Source organism: Primulina tabacum, chromosome 5 (genome assembly GCF_025594145.1).
Source record: "Primulina tabacum isolate GXHZ01 chromosome 5, ASM2559414v2, whole genome shotgun sequence".
Taxonomy (NCBI): domain Eukaryota; kingdom Viridiplantae; phylum Streptophyta; class Magnoliopsida; order Lamiales; family Gesneriaceae; genus Primulina; species Primulina tabacum.
The window spans coordinates 5,042,716-5,058,330 of NC_134554.1; the positions used below are offsets into that span (position 1 = coordinate 5,042,716).

At 31.7% G+C, this 15,615-nt stretch overlaps 1 protein-coding gene across 2 annotated transcripts; it reads left to right on the top strand.

Moving 5' to 3' along the window:
• The first annotated feature begins 11,360 nt into the window (after positions 1-11,360).
• LOC142545784 (uncharacterized) lies at positions 11,361-14,644 on the top strand. 2 transcript variants are annotated; one of them, XM_075653160.1, is made up of 6 exons: positions 11,361-12,035; positions 12,695-12,785; positions 13,130-13,308; positions 13,705-13,765; positions 14,244-14,299; positions 14,430-14,644. In XM_075653160.1, exons 1-5 carry the CDS (start codon positions 11,916-11,918, stop codon positions 14,258-14,260), a joined length of 468 nt encoding a protein of 155 aa, XP_075509275.1. In that variant the 5' UTR covers positions 11,361-11,915; the 3' UTR covers positions 14,261-14,299; positions 14,430-14,644. The 2 variants fall into 2 exon arrangements, with proteins under 2 accessions (XP_075509275.1, XP_075509273.1); XM_075653158.1 differs by having other exon boundaries at positions 11,364-12,035; positions 14,426-14,644.
• The last annotated feature ends 971 nt before the right edge of the window (positions 14,645-15,615 follow it).

A 15,615-nucleotide genomic window follows, 5' to 3' on the forward strand; every position in this document is an offset into this window, starting at 1 on the left:
TGTTTTTTTTTTTTTAAAGTATAGCTAATTAAATCTTGTTCCTAAATAGATAATAAATGCTTATTGGACTGAATTCTTGAGTTCTTATCACTTCTGCATGCAGTTTGCACTTGAATACATCACTCGTTTATATGTTCAAATATGTTAGGACGTACTCTTGTGTGATGTTAGGACAATTTATAACATCTAATTGTTGTCTTTTTTGTCCTAAACAGCAATATGGGAAGGGCGAGGGGACGCGGAGGAAGAAGCATAAATCCAGAAGTTCGACCACGCCTAAGGCCTAATATGAGATAAATTCATTTGGCCTTGAATCTTGGAATTTCTTCTGTAAATTCTTCATGATAGTTTGACATACATGCTACTACAATTCACTGCAAAGTCTGTGTTTTACCATCTATTCATGAAACCAGCTTAGATTTAACACAGCTGTGTCTTGAGTTTTAAACTAGTATGAAATCGGCTAAAAAAATGGAATCCAGAGTATTCTGTGCATTTCTAAAATCGCATAGGAAAATGAACTTAGACCACGCAATCAACTATAATCGTTTTCAATAATAGTACTTCTCATACGGCATTTTGGAAAAAAGAAAAAGAACTTTTAGGAAGATGTATTCAATGTAGAAGATTTATTTACTTTTAATGACTTTTGTAAGATTTTAAAAGTCTAGATGTATTCAATTAAGATTTTTACATATTCTATAGAAGTCAAATGATATTCAAAATAGACTTTCTTATAGTTTTAAAAAGTCAAGTGTTATTCAACATTGACTTTTTAAAACTCTATAAAAAGTTTATAGGTATTCAAATTTTCAATAGACTTTTAATAATTTCATAGAATTCATTAACATACAAATATTAAAGACTAAGGTACAACTATAAATTGTCAAAAATTGTATTTGGTTCAACCAAAGATTTGGATAGATTTTTAAAACTTCGAAATCATACATAAGCTATTTATTTCTTTCTATGTCACTTCACATCACCTCTCTTTTTATCTTCTCTCCTCTTATATATCTCAACCACTCTCTCAAATTTTCGAATTATATCTCAATATATATTTTCATATTTCCATTTCAAATTTTTTTGTTTTTTGACTTATTGTTCATTTAATAATTTTTTATTTTAATATTATAGGAAATTTTGAATTCTAGAGTTTATCTGTGATTTTTAATTTAGAATATTTACAAATTAATGTAATATTCAATAATAATAAAAGATTGTCCAAAAAATGTCGCTTAATTCTTATAATTGAATAGTCTCGCAACAACCATGATTTTTTAAATTCTTTTTAGCATTTTCAGTTAATATGTAAGCTATGATATTTTTATACAAAATTATATCCACACAATGTTAAATAATATTTTTTTCGCATGTATATTATCAATTCAAAAACAAGGTTACAGATTAATCAATTGATGTATTTTAAAAAATTTACAAACATGCATACAAACTCACATATATACACATGTAAAGATTAAATAATTTGATTTTAAATAAGTAAATTTATTTATTAATATAAATAATGAAAAATTATTTCAAACTGAATATGTTATATATGTCAATTAATTATTGGTTCAAAGAAATTAATAAAAATAATAATATGTTATAATTAAGTACAAAATTTATAAAATTTCATAAAAAAAATTCACAGAAGTCTATAAAAATCTTACAAAAAAGTCTACATGAATCCACTTAAATATGTTTATAAATCTGCGAACTTCTGTAAAATTAAATAAAAATATATAAAAGTCTATCATTTGAAAAAGTTATTAAAAATCATCAAAACTTTGAATTGAATACACCCCACTTAGATCGTGTTTGGATCTATAGATTTCAAATCCACGGATTTCAAATATATTCAAATGTATTTTTTTAGTTTTAGAAAAATAAGACCATAATCTCTAAATTCATTCATTCCATTTTTATATGTAAGCATTTGAAATCCTTTCAAGTTTGCGTAACTAATTTGTTAATATGTAAAGCATGAATTTAATATTTTATCTGTTGTTATTAATAAAAATATAATCGAAATCTATAGATTTTAAATCCATTCACCCAAATACAATCTTAGACCAGACAATCAAATATAATATTCCGATTTTGGATAATTTTTTAAGGAAGTATATTATTACTTTGAAATAAGTTATTTATTTATTTTAAAATATAAAAATATTTTAATCTCTACATTTTCATACTTGTTTTTCTGTAACTAAAGAATCTAATTGTACATGTCAAACACATGAATTGAAGAAATACACAGTTCCAAAAAAAAAATTCTAACTCAATCGAATAGAAAAACAAGTAATTACAACAATGTCATTGAGTTTTAAAAAGACTGCCGGTGAATTTTTTTTAGAAAAAAAAACCCATTGATTTTGAACTGATTCATCAATAACATTGCTTGGAAATTTTATAAAGAAAGTCAACTCAAAAATAAATATATGCTGAATCTAGCTATATATAATCTTGTTTTGCTATATTATAAGCAGAAATCTCGATATTGATATTTAATTTTTTGTGGGTAACCACTGATATCGACATAAATTTTCAATTCCCTATCATAACTTGTAATTTATGATCAAATTAATTATGCATGATACTTTTCAATGACCATCGAAGAAAGAAGCTTCCATCTAGAAGAATAGGAATATTTTGACTACAGACATAGGATCAATCTCTAGAAGTTCGGCATTCCTTCAAAGCAAATTGAAAAGACCACATATCTCCACGTCCAAGTCCAAAACCATAAAATAATGTATATATACCTGCATGATTCCCATAGAGGAAATTACATATATTTAGTCACAAAATCTCTCTTTTTGTTTTCAAAAAAAACCCTGATATTCATTACAAGTAATGGCTTTATTCAGGCCATCTCTTTATTTGCTGATGTTTGTAATAACATCACTGATCGGCTTTAACTTTCAAGATACTAATATGGTTGAAGCTAGGCCACCACCAATATTCCAACCTCAACAAAGTAAGGATTAATCTTTGTCTTATAAATTTTCCGTCTCGCAAAATATGCTTCAAAGTTACACCTGGTTTCTTATATATTATTATTAATCAGTCAAATTAATAGCATTCTATACACCGTTTTTTTAAAAATCAGACATAAAACTCCCTACTAATTGGGGTAAATGTGTTTGAACATTTATAATATAAGGGTGAAATGTGTTTGATTTTTTTAAAAAAATAAAAAGATGTAGCAGCATGGTAATATTTTTTTAGGGGGTTTATGTATTTTAAACTTTTCAAAAAAGGGTCGGTGCAATTTGCTCTTATTTATTAACTTTGTGAGATGATTATATGTATATTGATTGATATAGGTTACTCTAAAGTTTTTGCAAATCTTGGAATTGTTTGCGATTGTTGCGATGGAGATATTGATGGTAAATGTAGAGATTCATGGAGTGGGATTTGCTCCAATCTCAGGTGTCTGCCATGGAAGTTGCATTGATTAAGTACCCTTTTTCGTACATATGCTTGGGTTGTGGCTTCCGAATATGTTTTCTCTAGCTGTGTGAAATAGAATAAATATATTTTTCGTTTCTATATTTAAAACTAAAATATCTAACGAAAAAGTTGTAGCTCAATGGAATATCATTGGAAATATGAGATTGATTGTCTTCTTCTTTATAATATCTAAATTCATTAATAAACAAAACAGACGCTTTTCTCTGGGTTTATCTTAGAATTTGAGTATCAGTATTTGATTATACATTGAACATTTTGTGAAATAAATGAAATAATTTTGAAGACAGTAATTAATTTGTTTTAGTTGATGGAATCCGGAACCATTTCATTACTATCAAACTGGATCGTCACGGAAAGGATATATAGGGAGACATGTTCCACTAATGGTGGAGGGATGATATGACTAAAAGATAATGTTAAAGGTACAACTAAAATATCGTCAAATTTTGTTATTATTTCATGAGGTTTTGTATTGAATTTGTCATGAGATTTTGATAAATGAAATTTTTGTATTAAATTTTTTGTGTTGTAAGAATTATTCTACAAATTTGATTACATATATAGCATTACTCATGAGTAAAATGCACGTGTCTATTGAAAATACTGAATTCATCCCAAATATATAAATTTATTTTTTTCATACGAACTAATATATTACTGGAAAAGTCATTGTATAAACAAATTTAATATTTTATTCTTATTCGACGAGTGTTTGATGATATAAATATAAAAAAAAGTTGAAATTGTTAGCATTCGGTCGATTCGGCAAATAACCGAACCAAATTGGTCTGATTTTTGTATATATAAACGAACCAACCGAAAATGTTGAGAAAAATCAAACCGAACTCTAAAGCACCTCATGCTCATATAACTTTTCACGGTTTTAAAAAACCCTAAGAAACCAAAATGCTAGAAGCATTTTATCATTCCAGAATCAGATAAGATATCAAGAATATATTTTCCTTGACACAAAAAAATCCCTTGTTTAGAACGGGACACTTCAATACCTAAAAAATACTTAAGATTACCAAGGTCTTTAATGGAGAAAGATTGAGCAAGAAAATTCTTGATATCAGAAATTGCATCATCATTGTTTCGCGTGATAATAATGTCATCGACATATACGAGAATGAAAATAGAAATCTGATCACGCATATATGTAAAAAGACTATAATCTGAAATACAATAAACTTCTTGCACTTCTCGCCAAGGACGAATCTGGAGGTTCATCGGTCCACTTGGCAGGTACAGCTCTTACTTGTTTACCTTCTTGTTGGATTATTGATTCGGGTGCCTCTAATCATATATGTACATCTCTTTCTTTTTTTTCTTTATATCGTAAAGTCAATAACGTTTTATCGGTTCAATTACCTGATGGTTCTCAAGCGCCTGTGACACACATAGGCATTGTTACTTGTTCGTCATCACTAACTCTCACGAATGTTTTTCACATTCCATCATTTAAATTCAACTTACTCTCTATCTCACAATTAACCAAGTCAACAAATTGTGATGCAATTTTTTCTTCTTCTTCATATATATTTCAGGACCGAGCAACGAAGAAGACGATTGGCCGGGGTACTGCTCGTAATGGCCTCTTCTATTTAGATGCAGACTTAATTTTAAATTCTGCTTTTTCTTTCAAGCACTGTAATAAATTTGACCTATGGCATTCTCGTCTGGGTCATCCATCTAGGTCTCGTTTTGATTTTATTGTTAAGAATTCTCCAAATATTTTTTCTAATAAAGAATTTATTTGTGACGTTTGCCCGCGTGCTAAACAATCACGACTTCCCTTTCCTCGAAGTACGTCTTGTTCTTCTCATTGTTTTGAATTAATTCATGTTGACATTTGGGGACCTTTTTCTATACCTTCTCATAATGGATCTCGTTTTTTTCTTACTATCGTTGATGATTATTCACGATGCACTTGGATTTATTTATTAAAACATAAATCTGAAACATTTAATATGTTGATTCATTTTTTTAATCAAATTAATCGTCAATTCCATAAGAAGCTTTCTCGCATCAATTCTGGTAATGGGGGAATTTTCCTTCCTCAACTTCAAACTATTCGCTCAGACAATGGTTCTGAATTTCTTTCCGTCCAAATGCGCACTTGGTTTCATGATAATGGTATTATTCACCAACGTAGTTGTGTTGGAACCCCCCAACAAAATGGCATTGTCGAACGTAAGCATCGACATTTACTTGATGTCGCCCGCGCCTTACGATTTCAAGCAAACTTGCCTATATTTTTTTTGGGGTGACTGTATTCTCACAGCTGCTTTCATCATTAACAAACTTCCAAATACAGTCCTTCACTATAAATCACCTCATCAAGTCTTACTTGGGAATGTTCCATCATACTCATTTCTCCGTGTTTTTGGATGCTTATGTTTTGCAAAAAATATGAATATTCGCCATAAATTTGATGAGAGGGCCAGGCCTGGAATCTTTGTTGGTTATCCATATGGTCAAACTGGGTATCGTATATATGATTTTCAGACTCGTCAAATATACGTTTCTCGCGATGTCGTATTCCATGAATCAACTTTCCCGTATCATGATCTCCCTTCTCCTTCATCAAAAAATTCAATCTCCATCACCCCAATCGATGATAATGAATCTTTTGATTATAACATACAGTCGATTAATACATCTCCTAATGTTTCTTCTAGCAATCCAATTCATCATAATGTAGTTGATCACTCCAATGTTTCTTCAGTGGACATTCCAACATCTTCTCCGCTTAATAACTCTACCAATTCCCTTCCAGCGGATTCTTCTCCTATAACCAATAATCATCATCATAGAATCCGACGTCCACCCACCCATTTGAAAGATTACATTTGCAATCATATTTCTCTCTCGACCGATTTTCCGCTTGCAAATTATTTTTCTTTAACTCATATGAATCATTCTCATCGTGTATTTCTCACTAATCTTGTTAAAAACAATGAACCAAAATCTTTTTCTCAAGCCATGAAATATGTCGAATGGCGTGATGCCATGGCCAAAGAAATTCAAGCTCTTGAATCCAACAATACTTGGTCTTTATGTTCACTTCCGAATAATAAATCACATATTGGTTGTAAATGGGTTTACAAAATAAAATATCGATCAGATGGTTCTATTGAAAGATATAAAGCTCGTCTAGTTGCCAAAGGCTACACTCAAATAGAAGGTATCGACTATCACGATAATTTCGCACCAGTAGCCAAACTAGTCACTTTTCGTCTTCTCCTTTCCATTGCTGCCATAAAAAGTTGGTCTTTACACCAACTTGATGTCAACAATGCATTCCTATAAGGTGGTCTCAATGAAGAGGTCTATATGAAACTTCTTCCAGGATTCTCTCATAAGGGTGAGACTCGCATATGCAAATCAAACAAAACTAAAAATACTCATATTATCCAACAAAAATTAATAAAACCCCAATTTGCAACATATTAATCGTGATTTTCAACCAACACCGTTATTCATATCAAGGGACAAAATGGATATAGTTAATCAGGCCTTACCAAAAATCGAATTTTTCGAGGAGATGAGTACTGATGAGCGATAAGTAACAAGAGCATCGGTCGGTTAACTCGATTTTACTGAATTTACAATTTTACCCTTAGTCGGAAGTAGCGAATTGGGCCAACCAAAGCTGTTCCAGAAGAAGCCCATAGTAGTCATCAAAGGCCATTTCACACTCGTAGCATTGGGCCTAGTAATCGACGACTCATGGCTTATATTTGGATTGGTAGTATATAATTGCAAAAGCTTATCTCAGGCTTTTTTAAACCTGTAGTTTTCTTTTTGCGAAGCGGTCAGGCAACTCAAGTTTTAGTTAGAGTAGCGAAGTAGGTTGTTATTGCTTTTAACTCATCTTAATAACATAAAAATAATAATAATAACAAAAAATATATATAAAAACTATATTAAAATAAATAAAAAAATCATTTTGAACATATATGTAAAAATTGAAAAAATATATAATCCATCTGGAGCACAAAATAATATATGAAGAATTTATTTGGGTCGTTCCACAATTTTTTTAAATAAATAAAACAACGCCGGAAGCGGGGATTTAGGCAGTTACTTCATGAACAAATTGAGAAAATAGTAAAAGAAAAAAACAAATCAATTTAAAAAAAAAAAAAAACAACAACAACAACAGAAAAGAAAAGATCATTGAGACACGCGGCAAATTGGACATGTGATTAAGAACATATGAATACTTTTCGTCAAATTTAACATATTATAGATTTTTATTTTATTTTATTAATTATGTGAATGAGACAACTTTTCAACATCTAATTAGGTGTGGTCCATATATTTCAAAAAAGAAAATTAGTGTAGTCTAAAAATACTTTTTTCAGATAAAAACTTGTGTGAGACGGTCTCACGAGTCGTAATATGTGAGACGGATCTCTTATTTGGGTCATCCATCAAAAATATTATTTTTTATGCTAAAAGTATTACTTTTTATTGTGAATATCGGTATGGTTGATTCGTCTCCCAGATAAAAACTTGTGAGACCGTCTCACAAGAAATCTACTCTTTTTTTATTAGTATGGATATATATACTATTTTTATTTCTTTTATATTCAAACAAGTTTTTATAATTATTTTGATTTATATTAAAATAAAAGTATGTCGTAATTATGAAAATTGACCAAAAATATTACTACACTTTTGAAAATTGTTGGCCATACCATAAAACCAATTATTGGTGTCATGAACTGAACCATAATATAGTGCACACACATACCTACTTATATTATATTATACTTTTTGGTGTATAATCTGTTAATCATTATTGATGATGACGATGAAAACAACTTTTGTATATATATATATATATATATAATCGGTTAATCATTGATAATAATTATTATATAATAACTTTTGTATAAAATAGAGTTACGTACGTGGATTAGTTTGATATGATAACTATTGTATTTCCCGAAGACGCTTTTCACTCGTTAATGCAAACTTATATAATTTGCATTTTCCAACTTCTGTACCTTTTTGGAACCAAGTTGAAAATTCTTGAGGTCTCTTTCGTTGCCATACATTGAACATGACTCATTGGATCGTTTGTGCGACATATATATATATATATATCCAAAAATCAAACATTGAATAACTGAAAATTATTAAAAGATCGAAAAATAACACGTCAAATATTTTTTTTATAATAATCGTCATCACAATCTTTATTGCGACTCGATTAATAAGTCCAACATGAAATGATCAGCAAGTAATTTACAGAAAATGTCTGAAGAATAGATTCATGGATGGAATACTTCTATCCTTGATCTCTTTCATCCGTTACTGTCTTCAATTAGTGGGATAAGAATGTGACACTCCATGTGGAGAAAGAAGGAAATAATGAAAGCATTCGTTTGTGGATTCAGAAATATGATTTTTATATGATAATTTTTCTTCTATAAATAATATTCAAAGAAGAATTTATAATTTTTGCAATGACACGAGACATTGCATTGTTTATACTTGCCTAGCTAATGTTTCCGATCGAATCTAGACCCAATATAATTTGTAGGAACATGACCAATCCCTTGTATTGTCAATCCTTTAATTTGAGGCAAAAACTTGTGTGAGACGGTCTCACAGGTCGTATTTTGTGAGACGGATCTCTTATTTGGGTTATCCATGAAAAAATATTATTTTTTATACTAAGAGTATTACTTCTATTAAAAATATCGGTAGGGTTGACTCGTCTCGCAGATAAAGATTCGTGAGACCGTCTCACAAGATACATACTCTTTATTTGAATCCTATCCATTGGATGGTGGAACCTCTTCCAAAAACACTAATTTCATTCTATTTCTCTCTATGAATTATTATGGTGTACTGCGTCTATGTATGTATATAAATCTTCCATTTTTTTTACTCTAATCTCTAGCTTAACTTTTATAAAAGAGTTTATATTATTATATCAGGAAATATGACTTCATAATTTAATCTTTAATATATATATGATTATATTAGAGAATGAGAATTTAATTCTTAAATTTATCCAAATTATATATTTAGTTAATTAGTCTTTGGCCGTGAAGTCGGAATTTTAATTTTATACTTATCAAACCAAACACATTGTCTGGTTGCATGAGAGATCAAACCAAAAGCAATCTTTTCTTCAAGGATAAGGTTCTTATCCTCTCTCAGTTGCAAGGAACATTCTGTTTTGGACTGCGTTAGGTACACTTGGCAGCCCCAAATTAAAGCCTCGGATATATTATTTTATATTGTTCCTCTAAGCTTGTGACCATTTGATTAAGAGCATGAAACAAATAAAAGGGAAAAAAAATAAAATTAAAGACATTCTAATTCTACATCTAATGATTATTTAGTGATATTATTGTTCGAAATTTCAGGGTTAAAGAACGTTAACTTAATTACTGATCAAGATGATGACAATTACCAAAGATACATGTTTTATTCTTTATATATTATTTATTCACTTTCGTGTCGCTGCTGCAAATTTTCATTATATCATAGTCGAGGATTAAAATGGAATTAGATGAATAAAAAATTCTTGTTTTTGTTGATCAAGCTCTTTCAATCAAATATATTCATAAAAACTCAAAATACATGTATATACTTAAAAATCCGCCACCCTAATCCCCTGAAGAGGGGTTTACCATCCCTAGATCGACCTTATTTATGAAGGGTCGATTCATATACTTTAACGTAAAATTTATAACTGGTGAATCGGTCTGACCGGGTCTTGACGGGTTTTAACCTGTTTCACCATAAAAACGATTCATAAGATTGTTTTGGACTAGACTCATGAGCAGTTCTCGGTCGAACTTGTAGATCCGGTTTTAAAAACACGACGGGTGAAAGATATATATTGAAGAATATTTACTCCATATTTGATGCACGGGAATGATTTAAATGGCGGTTTTTCTTTTTCCAAAAAATAGTTGTTCATACCATTCATGAACCTATCTACGTCAAATTTTGACTGGAGATTGAGATACTTATCCAATAATTAATATATTTTATCAATACATACAAAAACTTGAATTTTTTTATTGAACGATAATCATTAATTAATGATCGAATTAAAATTGAAAAGACGTTCCTGTATTAACATTGATTGGTTAATTGATAAGGTAGGACGAAGAAGACCGACCGACTCGAGTTTGGGCCGGCCGACAGGATAGAAAGATAAGATGACCTTCTCGCCGAAACATAAACTATCAAACAAATAAATGGTCTCAGATTCTGCACATACTACGTGACTGTTAGTTAGCTTTGTTTGGAAGACAACATTAGATATGGATAAGAATCAAGATTATATATGTAGGGTCAAAAACATTTGTTATATTTGATATTTCAAATCGTATTATATTTTGTTCAAACAAACTCCGTCTACACAAATTATTAAAAATTAAACGAAATAAACACTATAAATAAACACAATACAATTAATATTAATATTACATTTTATTCATTTCCATGTGTATATATATATATATATATATATATATTTATTTATTTATTCATTACGTTAAGATAGTGTGGGTTCTGTTTTTTGTGGTCACCCTCCAAACAAGTTACCAAATTGGGTTTGATTTGAATTCAATAAATGTGAGAGAAGGGCAAAAATCAAACTTAGGGTTTTGGTACTCAAAGAAAGTGACAGTACTAGAAAAGAGGTTGTTATTATCCACTAAGGTATTCGTGGCAGTGAAAGGATGGAGATCGAAATCTTGGGCCTACACATAATTCCCTTTCTACCACGTGGCATTTCTCTGTTATGCTGCCTCACTCACCAAATCACGCCGTATAACAGAAACAACCACCGATAACAAATTATTTTTATTTCTTTCCGAAAAATTAGGTAGATATTGGTTGGTAATTAACAGGGTCACATATATAACATGAGAGAGAAAAGATTTGTTTTTTTTCAAGAAAAAAATTAATTTTGAGGTAAAATTAAGGGGAAAAAGAAAAGCCAATGTAAGTGTGAGAAAGAATGAGAGATCGTCGGCCAAGAAGATACACACGATACTCTTGTATGTATATATGTGTAGAATCTATATTTGATTATGATAATAATATTATGGGATTAGGACTTCGATTTGTGTTTCCTCTCCGGGATATAAATATGCATGTGTATCTACGTCAGAGATAATCCATACGGACGTCAGAGATAATTCATTCACGTGGTCTTGTTCTGTAAATTACTCTGTTTCTTTTCTTTTTTCCGTTTTTCCCATTTGATTTCGCTTTTTTACTTCCGAGGATTCTGTTTGTTTGTGGGAAATATTCTGCGGTTACGTTCGATCACGGGTCTTTTTGACGGTTGGTTTTCTTTATATACACACACAAAGGGCTCTGTTTCAACCCAAGACTCTCGTTCTGCATATTTGATAGCGAAAGAGACGGAGAGATTTTAGAGAGGGAAAATGGACGGACGGAAGAAATCGGGTTCTTCATTCACCTCTGACCTTTTCGGGTCCAAGGATTCTGATGTTGCCGCTTCATCTTCTGGGATTTTCGGGTCAATTTTTGGGCAACCCGCTAAGGTAGTACAGACTTTTCTTTAAAAAAATGATAATAATTTGCAATAAATATTTGGGTTCTTGCGTTTTAGGTAATTGGATTTCCTGATTCGGTAAAAATGGTTGTTTGGTCCGGTAGGACTGTTAGTATAAAAACATTTGGAATTGAGGTGTCGGCTGTTCGAAGCTTTTCTAGTTTGGTGAAAGATAAATAGGTACGTTGTTTCAACACTTGTGCTGGTTATCAGGATGTCTAAGAAACTTTGTTGGCAACTAAGTTCAGTTTTCATGTTAGATAACATGAAGGGATGTGATGAAATTATATATATATCATCTTTTTCTTACTCTGAGGGAGCAGAATCGAAAGTTTTTACTGCATTAATCAAGCTTTTGCCTTTTATTGCAATAAATCTCAATGTGTGATGATGATTGTTAAAGCCTTGAATTAATCGCGCGTTTAATTGCCAAGAATTTAATGCGATCTTCGTAGAGGACTGATCTTTTTATGGCAGGTGACATTCATTCATGTGCTACCGTGTATGCAATCTATAATAAAGTCGTTAATTATACTTGTCCGATGCATTTTCAATGAGAAAAACGCGTATCTCACCTAATATGGTAGAATTTTCCAAATTGGTGCTTGTGACTGAGATCTGTTCTTAATTTTTTTATAATGGCTTCAGACAATATGCAATGATTCTCTGTGCACGCCAGAGAAAGAGAAGAAGCACGATCCTGGAAGTCAGAGTTGGACTAGCAAGACTGCTGTTTCAGGTATGTTCCAATCAAGATCCTCATTTCTGGAAGATTAAAACTCTTCAACAGAAAACGTGTGATTGTTTTATTTTTATGCTCCCATCTTTCTACGGCCGATTCAATGTATTTGCGTTAGGCATAAGATGATTTTTTTAATGAATTATAAGTTAACCGTTAGAATACCAAATGCATTTCGTCCATCCATACAAAATATTGTCGAATATTTAGTTGTAGTCAACATATGTCTAGTAGTTGTAATTAGATTCTTTTTGGCCCTGCTAAATTCAACTGAAGAGTATTTGACATATTGCATGAATGCTGCTGAAACGGTTGAATTTTTAATCTTGGATGTAATTCTTCAGTGACGCTTGGTAATGCTGTAAATGGTGAAGGCAACTTCCAGAAGCCGGAAGGCAAGGATACGGGTTCGTTTTATCCGGTGGAAAATGTGCATCCTTGTCATTATAGCTCGTCGATTTACTATGGTGGCCAAGACATTTATTCTCGACCTCAGACTGCCCAGAGCACTGTGTTCACCACTGTGAGTAGGCTTGAAGTCCATTCGAAGGAACATCAAATTAATAGTTTTCGTAGCAAGTTGGACAATTATGTGGCCTCTTTTAGGAGACTTCTCCATCATCATTTGTATAAAACCTTTATTTATGAGATATATATATTGTATTAAATATGTTTCTTAAATTACTATGATCTTTTTCCCTTTTCTGGGGTATTTGCATATCAACCTCACACACACACACACACACACACACACACATATATATATATATATATATGTCATCGCTGGTTCATAAAACTTTTATTCCACGCTTCAAACATCGAACAACATCTACTAACATTTTATATCCAGTTTTCATGTTTTGTAAATCTGGATCTGTCAAATGGACTGGAACTAATGACGCCTTAGCATATTTTTCAGTTCAATAAAGATGGAGGAGAAGATGACTCAGATGGTGCTTCAAGAGGAAACTGGTGGCAGGGTAAGTTATCCATCGTTGTTAAATTATGTATGGTACCGCAACGATAATTTCTTTGTTAGAGGCATTCGCCACATGTGTAGCAATTTTAACATGTCAAAAATTTTCTGAAATTTTGGACCCAAATATTCCGGGACACATTCTAGAAGCCATTATTGGAACCTGTAAACCAAAGATCACAACCACAACCACAACCACATTATCATGACAAGTCCCTGTGAAATACGCCGCATGCCGTCTCCCTCTCCATTCACCAGTTGGAAGAATATAAAGAAGGAAACAAGGGATCACATAATCTAGATATATATTCAAGTGATCAAAGCCACTATTATATTTTTTTGGAACTAGACCTTTTTCTCAGAGTTAATATCAAGGAAAACCGTTAGGACTTGCTTATGTCATTATCCTTAGTATCCTTGTACATATATCTGGTCATGCAATAATCACGATTTTGCTCTGATATTTTATTTTATTTCGGCAGGTTCTCTTTATTACTAGGAGCTCGTCTCCATTACAAGTGAATTCACATATACTTAGGTACAGGCTGACTATAGGGCTTCTGATGTAGATTGTGAATCAATTTAGTTTGTTCGAAAATCATCAACAGTTTTTTTAGCTTATTATCTGGTTATAAATCTTTTTTTTTTTCCCATTTCTTCGTAGGAAGATACAAACGCAGGGCATCGACAGCAGCATAGCAGTTTAACAAAAAGTAACCTTAGCTAAGGACTGGCATTTGTTGCCTCCATTTGTGTTGCTTAGGCATACTATTATTATCCTATGTAATTGTATCTAGTATCTTTTTTATTTGTGCTATATAATGTAAATGATATGTAACTTGATGCTTTTCGAGCCAATTTAACTGCTGTATCTTGTTATGAACTTTTGCTTCTCCATTCAAGGTATTGTGTGCGATATGCTCCACCTGATTTGCAACACCCCGTGGGCAATCCGGCCTATAACATTTTGTGGGCCTTACACCAATCCGATGGCTATAACTATGTCTTCCGGTGTTCCGTATCCTTTACCGAGTATGTAAAGCTATGCTTCTAAAGGGTGTCCCGGTCTTTCAACGCTCTGTCGGAGACTGGTAAATATTCCAGTATTAATGTTTCGAGTACGGTAATTTTTGACCATTGTTTCGTAGGTTGGGTCCTATTTGGTATCGGAACGTTTGATAAGTGACAAAGTTGTGTTTTTATGCACGTAACTTGGAATGCGTTGTCCAAATTCTAATTTCCAACTAAATATCTTCCTCTTGGGAAAATCCCAACCACAAAAACAGTGAGTCATAAGAATAAGAATGTTGCCTGAATCATTTGGGGAACGTGGTATGGTTTGGTAGTGATACTGGATAGGGTAGGGACGAAGGATGCATTTACAGAAGCGATAACCTGTAGATTAGAAACGCTCATGAGAACACTCCATATCTCATGACACTGAACGCTCCATATCTCATGACGGCCGGAGCGTAGCATTTTGTTGTACAATGTCAGCTTTACGTTAGTTCACAAGATTCATTTTTTATGAATCAAGTACCATTTCCAAATAAAGGGTGAATCTTGTCCGGGAATCAGGTGATATTATAGGACCACAGGTACGAGTTTTAAGGATATGCCTGCCTGCCTGCCTGCCTGCTATCTGCTGATGGATGGCACTAGAATGCGAATAAAGATGTGCAGTGCTTGGTGGAATGTCACTGGTTAAGTGCATTTCAGTAATAATATTTGATATAATCAATCGCATTTCAGTAAGAATACTTGATAAAATAAAAAAATTATGGATAAAATAAAACAAGATTTACCATATATCTAATGCATACTCGATTGCTCTTTTACAATGTGTAATGATTA

Coding starts and splice junctions, on each gene's coding strand:
- LOC142545784 (XM_075653160.1), top strand. CDS start 11,916: ATGGACGGACGGAAGAAATCGGGTTCTTCATTCACCTCTGACCTTTTC. Junction 12,036..12,694: donor TTTTTGGGCAACCCGCTAAG/GTAGTACAGACT, acceptor TAATGGCTTCAG/ACAATATGCAATGATTCTCT. Junction 13,309..13,704: donor AGAGCACTGTGTTCACCACT/GTGAGTAGGCTT, acceptor CATATTTTTCAG/TTCAATAAAGATGGAGGAGA.